Raw genomic sequence first — 16,408 nt, 5'->3', positions numbered from 1 at the left:
ACAATACAATGTCAAGATTTCCAATTCCTATTTTCTCCACCTCCCTACCGTATCCCTTTGCGCCCCCATTACAATTTCACATACAATTTCCAATTCTAGCTCAATGCCACCCTGGTCCCATCCCCACACCCCCCTCCCAATACCAGAGACACACATCTCCCCCTCCCGGGGGATTGAAATTGTTCCTGCAGCATGGTTTAACTTAAGTGCTGTCCTATTGGTATCCAAACATATTTGGTGACAAAGTTATTCACATAACTTCCACTGAATATCTGGAGAGAGTTATCCAGATAAACGGTCCCTCTCAGTGGGTTTTGGAATATGGGGTTCTAAGGTTTTTCTCCCACTGTCTGCCTAAAGGACATATCAAGCCCTAAATGTAAACAAATCCTATTAATTCTCATTTCTACCTCATAAAAAGCTGTTGCACAGCCAGTAATATTTTATGCCCATAAAAACTGCAGGTTTGCATGCAAAGAGCTCATCTACAGAGGGTACAGAGTACACAAAAACTTATAACCTATGAATAAACAGGGATTTCTCACACCTGAAGGGTGATATTCAAGTATTTAGATTCCTAATTGTAAGAGTTATGCTCCTAAAATCACCCTCTTTGAAAATTTACCAGGACTGAGTGCCTACATTTAAGTTCAAAACATAACTCCTAAATTTAGGATCCCAAAAAGTGGGTGGCAAAATGGGCAGATTTAGAATGGGGTAACATGTTGGAAGCTTATCAACAAATTTTCAGTACTAGGCACCTAAATTAGGCTCATAAATCTAGGGAAACAAATGACTAACGCCGACACAGCCCATTGTCAGCATTGCCTCGCGGCTTTGTAAACAGAGGGGTAAATCTGGCTGTAAATAGGGGACAAATTTAGGACCTCAGGTGTTGGGGATAACAGGACCCCTCCACAGGATACTTATTCAAAACTTGTGATGAAATTCAAGATTTTGTGTATGCTGAGACCTGCTGCTGCCCAAGTAAAATATTCTTTTCCTTGTGGTGTTGGATTGATTGGCAGTCTAGCTCCTTTCCTATAGGCTAGCCCGGTGGCCCCCAAATGGGATCACAATATCCTCATCTGGAGTCATGACCACCACTGTAAAAGAACAACCTGGACAGCGGGGATCACTAGCATGTGTAAACCAACGTACAATATATGGCTTACACAGGCTCAATGGGAGGCAGGGTCTGTGGTGGTGCATTCAGTCAATGGTACAAGTCAGTGTGGAGAAAGGCTGAAGTTGTGTCATTTTTAGAGGTGCTAAAATGATTTGCATCGGGGAAACCCTGGAATAGCCACTAGGTGTTTGTCCCCTGAAAAACTAACTCGGAATAAAGCTTAGACAGCATATTTCCCAGTATGCTCCAGCTGTTGTAGGATCGTAATAATCTGTATTGCAACTGGCCAAGAAGCCAGCACCCTGGGCCACCATTGGTTGCTTCATATCAGCTCTAGAGGGGAATATCCCTGAATCTGCTAGAAGCCTCCAGTCCTGACTGAGGAGCACAACTGGCCAAGACCCTACCCCACCTCTGTCAATAGTGGAGCTTCCTCAGGAACTGGCTAGTTCAAAATAAATGTTTACTAGGTAGTGAATGTTCCCTTTCCCTGCTTTCTGTTTACCGATTACAGTTTTTCCTATAATTAGTTTGTTACCCCCCTGTCTGTTGATGAATAGTGATTCCAGTTTTGATTTTTTTTCCTCTCTCTTTCTCTATTTATATCTGGTCTGTAAGTGCATTTTTTAGGAATTGTGTGACCTCTGAGTTTTGTGTGGGTCTCATGATCCATCAAAGTTGATGGGAATCCAGGTGGTGGGTGAAAGGTTGCCAGTATAGGAGCAAATACACAAACGAAGTCTGAGCAGGGCTTGACAGAACCCTCCACATGTTCACAGAATTAACCCTGTGGATACTACTAGTATCTGCCTGCAACCTTGGTGTCATCTTCGACTCCTCCCTCTCCTTCTCTGCGCATATCCAGCAGATAGCCAAGACCTGTCGCTTCTTCCTCTATAACATTAGCAAAATTCGCCCCCTCCTCTCCGAGCACACCACTCGAACTCTCATCCACTCTCTCATTACCTCTCGCCTTGACTACTGCAACCTACTCCTCACCGGCCTCCCTCTTAGCCATCTATCCCCCCTTCAGTCCATCCAGAACTCGGCCGCATGTCTTATCTTCCGCCTCAACCGATATACTCATACCACCCCTCTCCTCAAGTCACTTCACTGGCTTCCAATCAGATACCGCATACAGTTCAAGCTTCTCCTACTCACCTACAAATGCACTCGATCTGCAGCCCCTCCTTATCTCTCTACTCTCATCTCCCCTTATGTCCCCACCCGTAACCTCCGCTCTCTTGACAAATCCCTCCTTTCAGTACCCTTCTCCACCACCGCCAACTCTAGGCTTCGCCCTTTCTGCCTCGCTTCGCCCCATGCTTGGAACAAACTCCCTGAGCCCATACGCCGGGCCCCCTCCCTACCCATCTTCAAATCAGTGCTCAAAGCCCACCTCTTCAATGTCGCCTTCGGCACCTAATCACTACACCTTTTCTCAGAAAATCTAAACTACCCCAACTTGACATTTCGTCCTTTAGATTGTAAGCTCTTCTGAGCAGGGACTGTCCTTATTTGTTAATTTGTACAGCGCTGCGTAACCCTTGTAGCGCTCTAGAAATGTTAAGTAGCAGTAGTAGTAGTAGTACCAATGATGTGTTATGTGACAAAGCTCCTCTCAAACCTTGGTTTTGAAGTCCCTCCGCAGAATCTTCTCTTTGCGGATCTTTTCCTTCTCATCCTTCTTCGCCTGGATCCGTTTCTTCTGGTCAGCAAAGAGGGCCGAGAGGTTCTCATCCAATGACATCATGGCTTCATCGTCGGCCTCCTCATCACTGTCTTCTCCACCCTGCATTAGTGGTAGGAAAAAAACCTGCATTAAGCAGTGGCATCCACTTTGGAACACAAAAGGAAACTGAGGAGCTTGGTTCTCAATAGAAAACCAAGTATCACAGATGTGAAAATCTGGCAATGGACAAAAGTTATGCTTACACTTACCAGGGCATTTCCCTCCTGCAGAACCTGTATCAGCTGTTTGCGGAAAGTCTCATCCACATCTTCGTTCTCCTCGTTATCTGAGAGTCCTTCTCCATCTGCTTCCCCATCTGAGCTGTCTTCATCGGACTCCATGCCCTCCTCCTCCTCAATCTGAGGAACAATGCTGAGTTGAGTCAACATTTCTCAAACAGATGAGGCAACATGGAGTGTTTTTGTCCTAGGAATCGCTAGTCCAAACCCATTTCTCAGACTCAAAAATGAGTTAAAAAAACAAGAAAACACCGCACAGACCTTACCTAGCAAAACAACAGGTGTTATATTTCAAACATTAAATATTTACAGTAAGTGTAAGAATTTCTTGTTTGCATTATAAAGTGTGTGTGTTTCAGGAGGGGCTTGAAGTGTAGCTAGGGGTGGAAGAGAAACAAGGGTTGGGGCAATTTTACTAAGACTTACCCATGCCTGTTCCGGGAACCCAGTCAGATTTTAATTTTGAAGAATATTCAGCTCAAAGCTTAGACAATTGGATTCAGCTGAATATTCTCCTAAAGGTGACTGGCTAAAATTATCCGGTTACCTCACCCATCAGAAAATTGACCTTTGTGTGAAAGTTGGTTATTTGATGCTGCTGTATCCCACCTGGAGGTAGAAAAGTGCTTTTAATTTTAGAAAATGTAGGCACCACCCACACCAGCATATTTAATGCATGAAGCAGCATATGCATGCTGGTGGATATTTTAAAAAATATGCCATCCGTGTGCATATACGGCTACATGCAGCTGTCTATACACACAGAAAGGAGGCGTGCCATGAGATGCTCCTTCAAAGTCTATGTCAGTGGTTCCCAAACCTCGTCCTGGAGGCACCCCTGCCAGTCAGGTCTTCAGGATACCCACAATGAATATTCATGAGAGAGATTTGCATGCACTACCTCCACTGCATGGAAATCTCTCATGGATATTCCTTGTGGGTATCCTGAAAAACTGACTGGCTGGGGTGCCTCCAGGACCAGATTTGGGAACCACTGGTCTATGTGTATTCCATATTTTAATGCATATATGCAGTTGAAAATGACAAAATAAAGTCAGGCATAACTTACCCCCCCCCCCCCCCCCCCCCCCAGCTAACTTGCAATCCAGCTCAGAGGCTAGGAGAACACGATGGTCAAGATTTACTCCCATCAGAGTCAGAAAGAGACAAAGGTTAACTTTCTGAGAAAGTTTCCCTTCTTCATTGCTATCGTGCCTGCTCATTTATAAAATTTGCCACATATATACATGTATCCCCCATGTAAAGCCACTCTCTTTATAGCATGGCCCTGATTTTTGTGTACAGCACATCAAATACATACATCTTTGCTGGCACCGTTAAGTATTTCATAAAAGGTTCAGGGCTCATCAAGCCTTTTATAAAATATCACATATTTGCTTAGCTCTAAGGTAGCTTCACACATCCAGTTCTGTACCTACACTGATTGACACTGAAATATGAAAGAAGGATTAAAGATTCCTACTTAAATACCAATAGACAACTTTGTATTTGTTATCCACCGACTGGGCAAATGCCTTTGACGGTACTATGTAAGCCACATTGAGCCTGCAAATGGGTGGGAAAATGTGGGGTACAAATGCAACAAATAAATAAATTTACTGTCAGAGCAGGGATATATGAAAATTTCCATGGGGCAGATGTTTTTAAGTTCCAGTTCAATACAAAACTTGCTTCTGCAGTTTTCCCACTGAAAACAGAGAGATATTTTCATAGATATAGAACTGGAGCAAAAGACCATCTCCCTCCCATCTGCCAAAATCAGAAAGAAAAAAATAATGAATGCGCACTGAAGATTCAGCAACTTGATAAAGGGGCCTCAAAGCTCTCCCCAAAACTCCAATTGCCTTACAAAAGGGATTAATTCTTTTCGACTGCTCGGTCAGAGTTCTCAGAACTAATTTTAAAATTGATGGGTTGATATGGGCTCTCTCCTGTAAGGAGACATGGAAGAATTTCTCTTAAGTGGCAATCCGTTCACTCTTTAGTTTTCAAGGAACAGTTTTCAAACTGTCCACACTTGGATAAAGTCCGCAGGTACTTTTTACCCAATAGCTTTGAATTAATTTTCAAAAGGGAAAGTTTCCAAGTTTATTAAGTGTTTGTTATACAGACCATCAAAAGGTTATCTGAGCGGCTTACGATACTAGACACGTACTTCCTCTTGGAAATTTGCCAAGGGTACCAGGGCCGTATGAAGGAATTTTGTCAACGGAGGACAAAGTAATTTTTTTTCGTTACCCAACAGAGCTCTCATAAGTTCATAAGCATTGCTATACTGGAACAAACTGAAGATTCATCAAGCCCGGTGGCCAATCCAGGTCACAAGTACTTGGGCAAGATCCCAAAAGAGTAAAACAGATTTTATGCTACTTCTCACAGGATTAAGCAGTGGATTTTCCCAAGTCCATCTTAACAATGGTTTATAGACACTTATTTTAGGAATGTGTCCAAACCTTTTTAAAACTCTGCTATGCTAACTGCTTTTACCACATTCTATGGCAACAAATTCCAGAGCTTAATTACTCATTGAATGAGGAAATATGTTCTTCAACTTGTTTTAAATTTACTACTTAGTAGCTTCATTGGTGCCCCCTAGTCCTTGTATTTTTGGAAAGAGTAAACTAGCGATTCACATCTACCCGTTCGCTCAGGAATGGATTTTACAACCCTCTTATCATATCTCCCCTCAGCCATCCCTTCTCCAGGTTGAAGAGCCCTAGTCTCTTTAGTCTGTCTTCACAGAGAAGTCATCCTATCCCCTTTATCATTTTAGTAATAGAGAGGGTGACAGAATTATGCTATATACGGTGGGATACATTTTAGAACGCTCAAATGGAGGGGACCAGCAGTAGTAGCAGGGCAGCAGCAAGTGGCTAAGCAGGGCTAGGGTGGGGGGATGCCTCCTCTTGCCCTCCCCACACCAATGATACCGTGTTTCCCCGAAAATAAGACACTGTCTTATATTAATTTTTGCCCCCAAAAATGCGCTAGGTCTTATTTTCAGGGGCTGTCTTATTTTCCGGGGAAACATCGGGGTTAGCCTGCCTGCCCTCTGTCGCTCCCAGAACTAACCTTAAACGCCTCCTTTCATCTTCACAGCAAGCAGCAGCAGGGCAGGCTTCTCCTTCCTTCCGTGTCCCGCCCTCGCCTGATGTAACGTCCGTGAGGGCGGGGCACGGAAGGAAGGAGAGGTCTGCCCTGCTGCTGCTTGCTGTGAAGGTGAAAGGAGGCGTTTAAGGTTAGTTCCGGGAGCGACGGAGGGTGGGTGGAGGGGGGGCCCGGGGACGGCTTTGTCCGGCTCTCGGCGGCCCTGATTTCAAACAAAAATTTGCTAGGTCTTACTTTCGGGGGAGGCCTTATATCTACCAATTCAGGAAAACCTCTACTAGGTCTTATTTTCGGGGGATGTCTTACTTTCGGGGAAACAGGGTAAGTACAAAGTATCTAGAGACACAGGCATCTGCCTTTTGTCCGGCTACTTTTCTCATGGAAAATAATACGTATAGAGCTGAAAGTGCAGTTTACAGGTGTTTATTTCTGGGATGTCTCCTCATAACACAGCTAGAAGTTTAGTTGCTTCGAGTGAAGGCAATTTTCAGTTAGCTGATTTACATAACAAGAACATGTCTGGCCTGCAACAGTGGTTTTAAAATGGTCCTCAAGTTTTAGACTGTGTCCTTCGAAGACTGGAGAAGAATGTTAGCACCAGCGCCACTGGTTATTGCTGCCTGGTAGTAAAAGGGAAAGCGTTACCGTGTCCTCGGAGGGTTGACCCTTCCTTCTGTCCTTTTCCTCTGTCACCACCACAGCGCTTTCCTCATCCTCAGCATCTTCAGGGTCAAGAACCTAAGGTAGCATGCATAAGAAAACACTTGCATGGGACACGCTTCACCTGAGGTGCTATCAGCAATCTGTTAACTGCAGTGCTTGCAATAAAAATAATAATACACACAGAAAATCCAAAAACACAGTTCAAATTACACATACAGCAACAATCCGATATACCAGCACTTAAAAGAAGTGGAGAAAAAAAGATCTCGGAGTCAAGGCTCAAGCTTATACAGCAGACAAAAAGCGAGAGCACAAGAAACTATCATAAGTAAGAAAAAAAAAACTCCACTCTTAACCCCAAATGCAATTCAACTGTCTATCAGAGTGTTTCCCAACTCTGGTCCTGGAGTAACCCTTGCCAGTCAGGTTTTCAGGATATCCACAATGAATATGCATGAAAGAGATATGCATATAATGGAGGCAGTGTATGCAAATCAAGTTCATGCATACTCATTGTGGATATCCTGAAAACCTGACTGGCAAGGGGTACTCCAGGACTGGACTTGGGAAACACTGGTCTATCGGAGTGAAAGCTGTATGCAGAGGCACAGGCACTATAGAAAAGGATGAACGCTCAGTTCATATTGTAACAGTTCCCAGGACATCAGCATTTATCTTTATAATGCTGTCACTCTTCCTAGGGCCTCCAAATGAGAGGCAGACCTACTTCAGATGGGTTTGTTTTTTTTTACAACTGAAAAAAAATCCAGTTTCTACATCAGCGGTGTTTTATCAGAGTATTTCAGTTATAATCAAAAATGTTTTAAATCACACCGTGCTTCCAAGAACACACTTTAGTTGTACTATTGTCAGAATCAAGTGTCTCTATTAGTTGGTAACACACACACCTGTCCAGTTCCTATCAGACTCAGCAATGGCCTTGTGAGAGTACAACGCTCATTTCAGATTCTGTCTTTCCTGTTTATGGCCCACCTATCAATTCATGAAGTATAAGATGGGAGATGAAAGTCACTCCCCTCCCCATTACATGGGGACAGACAGAATATAAAATGAATATGGAAATCAGTGATCAGGAGTTATGCATTTCACGCCTACCATGTGACCTAACACCACAGAGGAGCTTTGAAAAACTACGTACAACAGCAAAGACTGGAAATTCTTAAATCAATCACTCCCTATGTGACAGAACAGTGTGTTTTAAGCCTGTAAAACTGCTTAATTATTCTTGAAGTGTATTTCTCTAGTTTGGCCAGCAGCTGGTGCATGTTATGTTTTAAGCTGTTACAAAGAACTGACCCTTCCTTCTCTAGTTAACACAGATAGCGGAATTGCCTGCAGCGATGTAACCAGCTATTTTTTAATTGTTGTTCTGTGCTCTGATTGGCACAGGAGCTTATTTTCATTTCGATTTTACTGGCCTTTTCACCAGTCTTAGCCCGGAAGAAGAGAGAGACAGAAGGCCCCGTACACAGTTACATTTGATAACTTGTGAGCAGCTATATGTCCTGATCTTCCCAGATACTTTTTAGAAAGTAAACAAATGTTTAATTAGTGTTATAATTGATTCATATTTCAGTTACCTGTTATTATTTGCTGATTGCACTTTTTATGTTTCACTGTTCAATATTTTTAAGATAATAAACAATTTTCAGTTTATTGTCTCTGTCTGGACTGATAAAGAATCCTGGTGCTTTGTGTGTTGGGCCTGTGAGTGCTTTCTGGGAACTGCAGGACTACTGGGAGTGTGGCTCCAGTAACCTATAGTACAGACAGAGAGGGTAATACAGTATACAATCAGAGAAACCAAAAGAAAAAAGCAACACTGGGCCTTCAAGACTAGGACAACAGGAGTACTTTATTAGCCAAAGACCCGACACGGGCCGTGTTTCGGCGCCAAAAAGGCGCTTGCAGGGGTCTATTAATAAAAACATATAAATACATCAATAAAATAGGACACACAAAATAAATGCTGTCACTATTATTTTGTGTTTCCTATTTTATTGATGTATTTATATGTTTTTATTAATAGACCCCTGAGGCAGGCGCCTTTTTGGCGCCGAAACACGGCCCATGTCGGGTCTTTGGCTAATAAAGTACTCCTGTTGTCATAGTCTTGAAGGCCCAGTGTTGCTTTTTTCTTTTGGCTCCAGTAACCTAGAAATCACTGGGTCACAACCGGTCCCAGTCAGTCGGAGGAGGGTGCTAGTGTAGAGTAAAAGCAGCAGGTGCAGGCAGACCTGAGCTGTGCTAGGGATAGACCCTCTAAGTGGCTTCGGGGTAACCCCAGACGGGTGGCTAGGCATTTCATGACACCCTGTCTATACAGAAACAACTTACATCCAGGATTAGCTGCAGGCCTCGTTTGGTCATATGTGGACAGATTCGGCTGAAGACGCTTTTGGAAACCTGTCGCAGCAGTCGGCTGGGCTGAGCAAAGAGCGATAGTAAGATTTCCACCACTACCTCCACCCACTCTGGTTCATCATCTTTGTACAAAAGAGAAAGATAGCAGGTCAGTAAGGTTGTTTCAACAAGGCATTAGGGACTGGAAGGTTCAGGGCACTGGCAAAGGTTTGCAGAGTTTCAACCTCTGAGTCACTGGCTCATTTCAGGATCAGGTCAGCAATGGAATCAAACCTGTCACACCTCCGAGAGTTGTACAGCGACCCAGGAAAAGTGATTTGATAGTCTCAGTTCAGCTCCTGGTGGGACAGTAACTACACTTTTAAAAATATGCTGTCTCAGTAGAGAGCCTAAAGACTGCACAGACATGAAAACCCAGTGATGCTCTCAACCCTAGAGGTGGCCCTTACAGAACAGGGCTAGGCACAGGGGACAGAAGTTGCCGTTCCGCCACCCCACACCCACCACTATCTTAGGACGGTGTGTGATCACGTCATCAAAAGCCACTACCCCCTCGCATCAGCGCGTCATTTTGGAAAGGGCAGGTACAAATATAGAAAGAGGGTGGCTAGAAGATTAAATTTGCCCATGCTAGACTTGTATTGTGGCTATATGGAGAAGACTTTAGCTTCAGGGTGGCCAGTCAGCACAGTCCACGAGCACTTAATTCACTAATCCAAAAAAGAGATGTGGAGATAGAACAAGACAGAACAGAAAAAGAGACTGAACATACGATGCTTTCCAAGCAGGCAGGTCTCTCATTTAAGGCTTCTCCTCCCTCTTCATGTTGAGCCCTATTCATTTTCTAGCACCGCAGCTGAGCCCAATCTGACACTCACCTGCCGCTTTGCTTTTCCGCTTCCGCTTCTTGTTCAGAGCCTTTTCGATGCAGTCCTGGAGATCGGTCAGCAGATCCACACCTTCCTCCGGGGTCTAGTTAAAATAGAGAAAGAGGGAGAAAATGTTTTTAAAAGCCTCAAACAATAAAACCACCAGTTAGGCATACCAGTTTCTGCCTATCAAAATCACAGGGGGAAATGGTTCACACTGCCTGCATAGTAACATATAGTAACATAGTAACATAGTAGATGACGGCAGAAAAAGACCTGCACGGTCCTTCCAGTCTGCCCAACAAGACAACTCATGTGTGCCACTTTTTATGTATACCCTACTTTGATTTGTACCTATGCTCTTTAGGGCACAGACCGTATAAGTCTGCCCAGCACTATCCCCGCCTCCCAACCACCGGCTCTGGCACAGACCGTATAAGTCTGCCCAGCACTATCCCCGCCTCCCACCACCGGCTCTGGCACAGACCGTATAAGTCTGCCCAGCACTATCCCCGCCTCCCACCACCGGCTCTGGCACAGACCGTATAAGTCTGCCCAGCACTATCCCTGCCTCCCAACCTCCAGTCCCGCCTCCCACCACTGGCTCTGGCACAGACCGTATAAGTCTGCCCCGCACTATCCCCGCCTCCCAACCTCCAGCCCCGCCTCCCACTACCGGCTCTGCTATCCAATCTCAGTTAAGCTCCTGAGGATCCATTCCTTCTGAACAGGATTCCTTTATGTTTATCCCACGCATGTTTGAATTCCGTTACCGTTTTCATCTCCACCAACTCCCGCGGGAGGGCATTCCAAGCATCCACCGCTCTCTCCGTGAAGAAATACATGGTCCACTGGTAATTTTTACCCCACAGATTTGAGCTAGTTTACAAGTATGCATGTACGTTCCCTTTCAAAGCTGGTTATTGGTACAAAGTACCCTTAGGCCCTGCTTTGTGTACAGTTTTATTTTTGATGAAAAACAACATTTGTAGATTTGAAAATAAATTCTTCCCCCCACCTCCAACCCACCTAAAACTTCCTCATAACGCAGCTGAAGGGTGTACACTGTCAAAACACCACATGTAGGCTGAGCCAGATGGACCAAGGGCAATTTTCAGGGAAGTGGTTTTGAAATCTACCCTCTGGATACTTAACAACTTATCCTGTGAATCTCACAAAACCAAACCAAAAGGAATCAAGGACTCAATGGGGTAATTCTATAAAAAGCTTTTTATTTTTTAAATAAAAGCCCTTTTAAGTGCAAAATCACCCGCAGTTTATAGACTAGATTCCATATATCATGCCTAAAACATTGGTGCCGAAATGAAATATGCCTAGGCATATTCTATAAAGTACACCTAAATTTATTCTATAAAGTACGCCTAAATTTAGGCGTACTTTATAGAATAAACCTACATTTCTGCGCAGTTTATAAAATATGCCAAGCGCCCATCCGTGCAACTAAATTTAGTCACAGGCAGTTAAGCCAACTAAATCTTGGTGTAAATGCTCATGCCTAAATTAGGCGCGGACTGTGTGTATTCTATAACAATGCACGTAGATTTTAGAAACACCCATGACCCACCAATTCCACGTTACCTTTTCAACTATGAGAGGCATATTTTCAAAACACTTAGCCTTCCAAAGTTCCATAGAAACCTATGGAACTTTGGAAGGCTAAGTGCTTTGAAAATATGCCTCTATGTGACTTAGAATTTACATGTATCACGTTACAGAATACGCTTACACGGTTCTGCATGTAAACTCTAATTAATGCCAATTAGTGTCAATAATTGCTTGGTAAGTGGCAATTATCAGCGCTGGTTGGCTTAACTAATTAAGTTGCATGCAAATCCAACTGGATTTGCATGCGCAAGTTAATTTGTGCTATATAGAATCTGAGAGTATAAGCGCAACAGTGTGTGTAGTAATAAGAATGCACGTACGTTTATGCAAATCATATGTAGGTGTTTTCTGGGCTGGAGTTAGGGCACAGTCAAAATTTACTTGCATACTTTCCATGCTAATATTTACACCCACTCCCACTGCTTCAACCTAGCACAATTTTATCTTATAAAAACACCCAGGAACTTATGACATATGATGCTTAAACACCTGAAAGGTATTACTGAACAATCCAATATTTTTCAAAGATTAGGAAGCATAGAACTAGAGGATATGAAACGCAAGGAAGAAAACAAAGCAACATCAGGAAATACTTTCTTATGGAAAGGGTAGTGGACTCAAGAGGAACAAAGATCTACTCATGGGAGTAGCCTAGTGGTTAGTACAGTGGACATTGATCCTGGGGAACTGGGTTCAATTCCCACTGCAACTCCTTGTGACTCTGGGCAAGTCACTTAACCTTCCATTGCCCCAGGTACAAATAAGTACCTGTATATAATATGTAAACCACTTTGAATGTAGTTGCATAAACCACAGAAGGGCAGTATATCAAGTCCCATTTCCCCTTCCCTAGTTGAGATTCTACATGGAATGTTGCTACTATTGAGATTCTGTTGCTACTATTTGAGATTCTACATGGAATGTTGCTATTCCACTAGCAACATTCCATGTAGAAGACTGCAGGACGTCAGACTCACAGAAACAGAAACCTGCGCGGCCGCATTGCTGATCTGCAAGGGCAGGCTTCTACATGGAATGTTGCTAGTGGAGGAGTAGCCTAGTGGTTAGTGCAGTGGACTTTGATCCTGGGGAACTGAGTTCGATTCCCATTGCAGCTCCTTGTGACTCGGGGCAAGTCACTTAACCCTCCATTGCCCCTGGTACAAAATAAGTACCTGAATATATGTAAACCGCTTTCAATGTAGTTGCAAAAACCACAGAAAGGCAGTATATCAAGTCCCATTTCCTTTTCCCCATCTATCTAAATGCTTAAATGAATAGTCTTATTTTTGTTGTGCGAGTCCCTGTTGAAACTAATGAGCACAACAAAAATAATTTCATAAGCCCTGAAGTTTGAAAAACTATTCATTTAAGCATTTAGATAGATGAGATTTGTATGACAGCGTTCTGGGAGCTTACGTCATCTTTCATTATTATTTCAGATTCTGCAAGTTAGAGGCAAGGTGTCAGAAATTCTTTATATACACCGACCTTCATCCAAGCCAGCAGAACAGCTTACGATAATAATTAAGACGAGTGAGGAAAATTTTAAAATATTACAAATTTGAATCCATGGTTAAAGATGAAACAAAAAACATTTACAAATTACAGTGCAAGATTCAAGAGGCAGCAAAAGCCTAAAGCCATCGCTAGTCGGCACCATACCTTGAACAGGTGGATGCCCACCAGAAGCAGAAGATGCTGGAAGGCAGAGGTTTCCACGCTGTGCGTTTGTTCGGCTCGCTTTTGCAGGTCCTCCACCGACGTCAGCATCCTGCACAGACACGAGCGGTTACACTACGGTTTTAACCCCAACTGAAAATGGCCTCAAACACCATGCACCGATTAAGCCACACACAGCCTCCTGGGGTCGCCACCCACTATACCCCAATATTTAAATCATAAACGCTGAGCTCTTCCCAATGGTTGCATTTTTTTTTTTACCATGTTTCCCACAGGGCTGTGAAGTTGGTACACCAAACCTTTGACTCTGACTCCTCTATCTTTCTACTGTCTGACTCCAACCCTTACTAGGTATAGTATATCTACGAGAAATTTAATTAATTATAGAAACAGAGAATATTTCTTTATGTACATTAGACTTATAGACCACAAAATATATTTATTTGAAGTTTGAATAAAGAATCTGAAAAAAAAATAAGAATAAATAGTTATTATTTTAAAGCTGGAGTTGGTACATTTTTACCAATTCCAACTCCACTGAAAATTGTTTCCAACTGACTCCATAGCCCTGGCTTCCCAGGTTAAATAAATTTCCTGAAACTTCTTGTCATGTCTGTGTATCTTGACTAGATAATAAGCTCCAGAGCAGCAATTGCCTCTTATGTAAAACTGTGCAGAGCTGCCCTCATCTAAAAGTGCTAGAAACATGCAGGAGAAAGAGGAGAAGAAAAAAAATCTCATCTGTAACACTGGTCTAAGCGGACAGTGATTGACAGGGAGGTGTGTTACAATAAAGTACACAAACTGAGGCAAAAGGTAATTAAATTACATTAAGTATGTGGTATGAGCAAGAACCAGTAAATAAGGGTGACAAAAGGCAATGGAATTAGAAAAGGTACAGAGAAGGGCGATAAAAATGATAAAGGGGATGGGACAACTTTCCTATGAGGAAAGGCTGAAGTGTGTAGGGCTCTTCAGCTTGGAGAAGAGACGGCTGAGGCGAGATATGATAAAGGGTCTATAAAATAATGAGTGGAGTGAAACGGATAGATGTGAGTTGTTTGTTTACTCTTTCCAAAAATACTAGGACTACGGGGCATGTGATGAAGCTACTAAGTAGTAAATGTAATCTAATCGGAGAAAATGTTTCTTCACTCTACGTGTAATTAAACTCTGGAACTCATTGCCAGAGAATGTGGTAAAGGCAGTTAGCTTAGTGGGGTTTAAAAAGGGTCTGGACAGCTTCCTAAAGGAAAAGTCCATAGACCATTATTAAATTGACTTGGGGAAAATCCACTGCTTATTTCTGGAATAAACAGCATAAAACGTATTGAGTTTTTCTGGGATCTTGTCAGGTTTTTGTGACCTGGATTGGCCACCTTTGGAAACAGGATACTGGGCTTGATGGACCTTTGATCTGTCCCAGTGAGGCAATATTTCTGTACTTATCAAGCTTGAATAAACATAAACAAACATTCTCATATTAGAAACTGCTGCCATTTTTTGCTCTGTTCTCAGCATTAGCCCTGCCTAGGACTGTGACCTGTCAAACTCCATCCACAGGACACATGCTAAACTAAAAGCCGAGTCTTACCATGAAATCCTAAAAACCCCACCCACAGAAAAAAAAAAAAAACCCTCCAAATTAAAAATGGGACTTTAGACCATAGTCTGGAATCATGTTTTGGCTCAGATCAACATCGATTTCCTAAAGCTCAGCTGTAGGGCCAAGATGGGTGAGGTCTGCGGCAGTGTTGTGTGCAGCCATGTGCAAGATCTGGCTTCACAGAAAGGGTGATGGATGCCTGGAATGCCCTCTTACAGGAGGATATGAAGACAAAAATGATGACGGAATTCAAGAATACGTGGGATAAACACAGAGGAACACTATATAGAAAAAGGACGGAATCCAATTAAAGCAAAACTTGAATGACCACATAACTGGAGTGAGCTTTGATGGCAGCTTCAGCGATTGGGAAGTAAGACCAGTGCCAAGCAGACTTCTACAGTCTGGGTCCTGTAAATGGCAAAAACAGATCAGAATCAAGGCTGGAGTGGGCTTCGACAACAACTCCAGCAGTTGGGAAGTAGGACTGATGCCAGGCAGACGTCTCCAGTCTGTACATCAAAATTGGCAGGGAGAAACAGAGATTAAGTATACCAGTGTTTAATAAAAAAGAAAAAGTGGAACCTGTGCAGACTGCCAGATTCAACCCTGGCCATTTTGTTGGGCAGACTGGCCGGACTGTGCAGGTCTTTATCTGCCGACATTTACTACACTACTACGTTCTGCTCCTCAGATGGTCTGCGACTGGAGACGTTATGCAAACAACACTCCTAGCCTGATAGAAGAGAGTCTTGGCCACTACACTGGCAAGGCCAGTAATTGGGAAGCAAAACCAGTGCTGGGCAGACTTCCACTGTCTACGCCCAGATCGTAACTGAATAGATATGGATGGGATGGAGTGTAAATTTTAGGGGGCTTCGACGTTATCTTCAGAACTTTTAGTACAAGAACAGTGCTGGGCAGACTTCTATGGTCTGTGCCCGAGAATGGCAAGGACAAATCAAACTCGGGTATACATATAAAGTATCACATACCGTGTAAAATGAGTTAATCTTGTTGGGCAGACTGGATGGACTGTACAGGTCTTTATCTGCCGACATTTACTATGTTACTATTAGGCTCATTTTCGAAAGAGAAGGATGCCCATCTTTCGACACAAATCGGAAGATGGGCGTCCTTCTCACTGGGTCGCCCAAATCGGTATAATCGAAAGCCAATTTTGGGCGCCACCAACTGCACTCCGTCGCGGGGATGACCAAAGTTCATGGGGGCGTGTCGGAGGCGTAGCGAAGGCGGGACTTGGGCGTGCCTAACACATGGACGTCCTCAACCCATAATGGAAAAAAAAAGGGCATCCCTGACTAGCACTTGGACGACTTTACCTGG

At 43.4% G+C, this 16,408-nt stretch overlaps 1 protein-coding gene across 1 annotated transcript in view; it reads right to left on the bottom strand.

Annotated features, from left to right (window-relative positions):
* The window catches only part of MYBBP1A (MYB binding protein 1a), a 124,587-nt gene that overhangs the window by 55,860 nt on the left and 52,319 nt on the right, over positions 1-16,408 (bottom strand). Inside the window, exons 13-18 of the mRNA XM_030222434.1 lie at positions 13,438-13,546; positions 10,156-10,249; positions 9,251-9,399; positions 6,875-6,967; positions 3,071-3,220; positions 2,757-2,921 (exon numbers count right to left, since the gene is read on the bottom strand). Of these exons, the coding sequence (XP_030078294.1) occupies positions 2,757-2,921; positions 3,071-3,220; positions 6,875-6,967; positions 9,251-9,399; positions 10,156-10,249; positions 13,438-13,546 (760 nt within the window). The remainder of the gene's footprint in view (positions 1-2,756; positions 2,922-3,070; positions 3,221-6,874; positions 6,968-9,250; positions 9,400-10,155; positions 10,250-13,437; positions 13,547-16,408) is intronic.

The sequence above is a fragment of the Microcaecilia unicolor genome, chromosome 13 (genome assembly GCF_901765095.1).
Source record: "Microcaecilia unicolor chromosome 13, aMicUni1.1, whole genome shotgun sequence".
NCBI classification, from domain to species: domain Eukaryota; kingdom Metazoa; phylum Chordata; class Amphibia; order Gymnophiona; family Siphonopidae; genus Microcaecilia; species Microcaecilia unicolor.
Note: the sequence above shows the minus strand (reverse complement) of the source record. Positions and strands in the feature narration are given on the sequence as shown.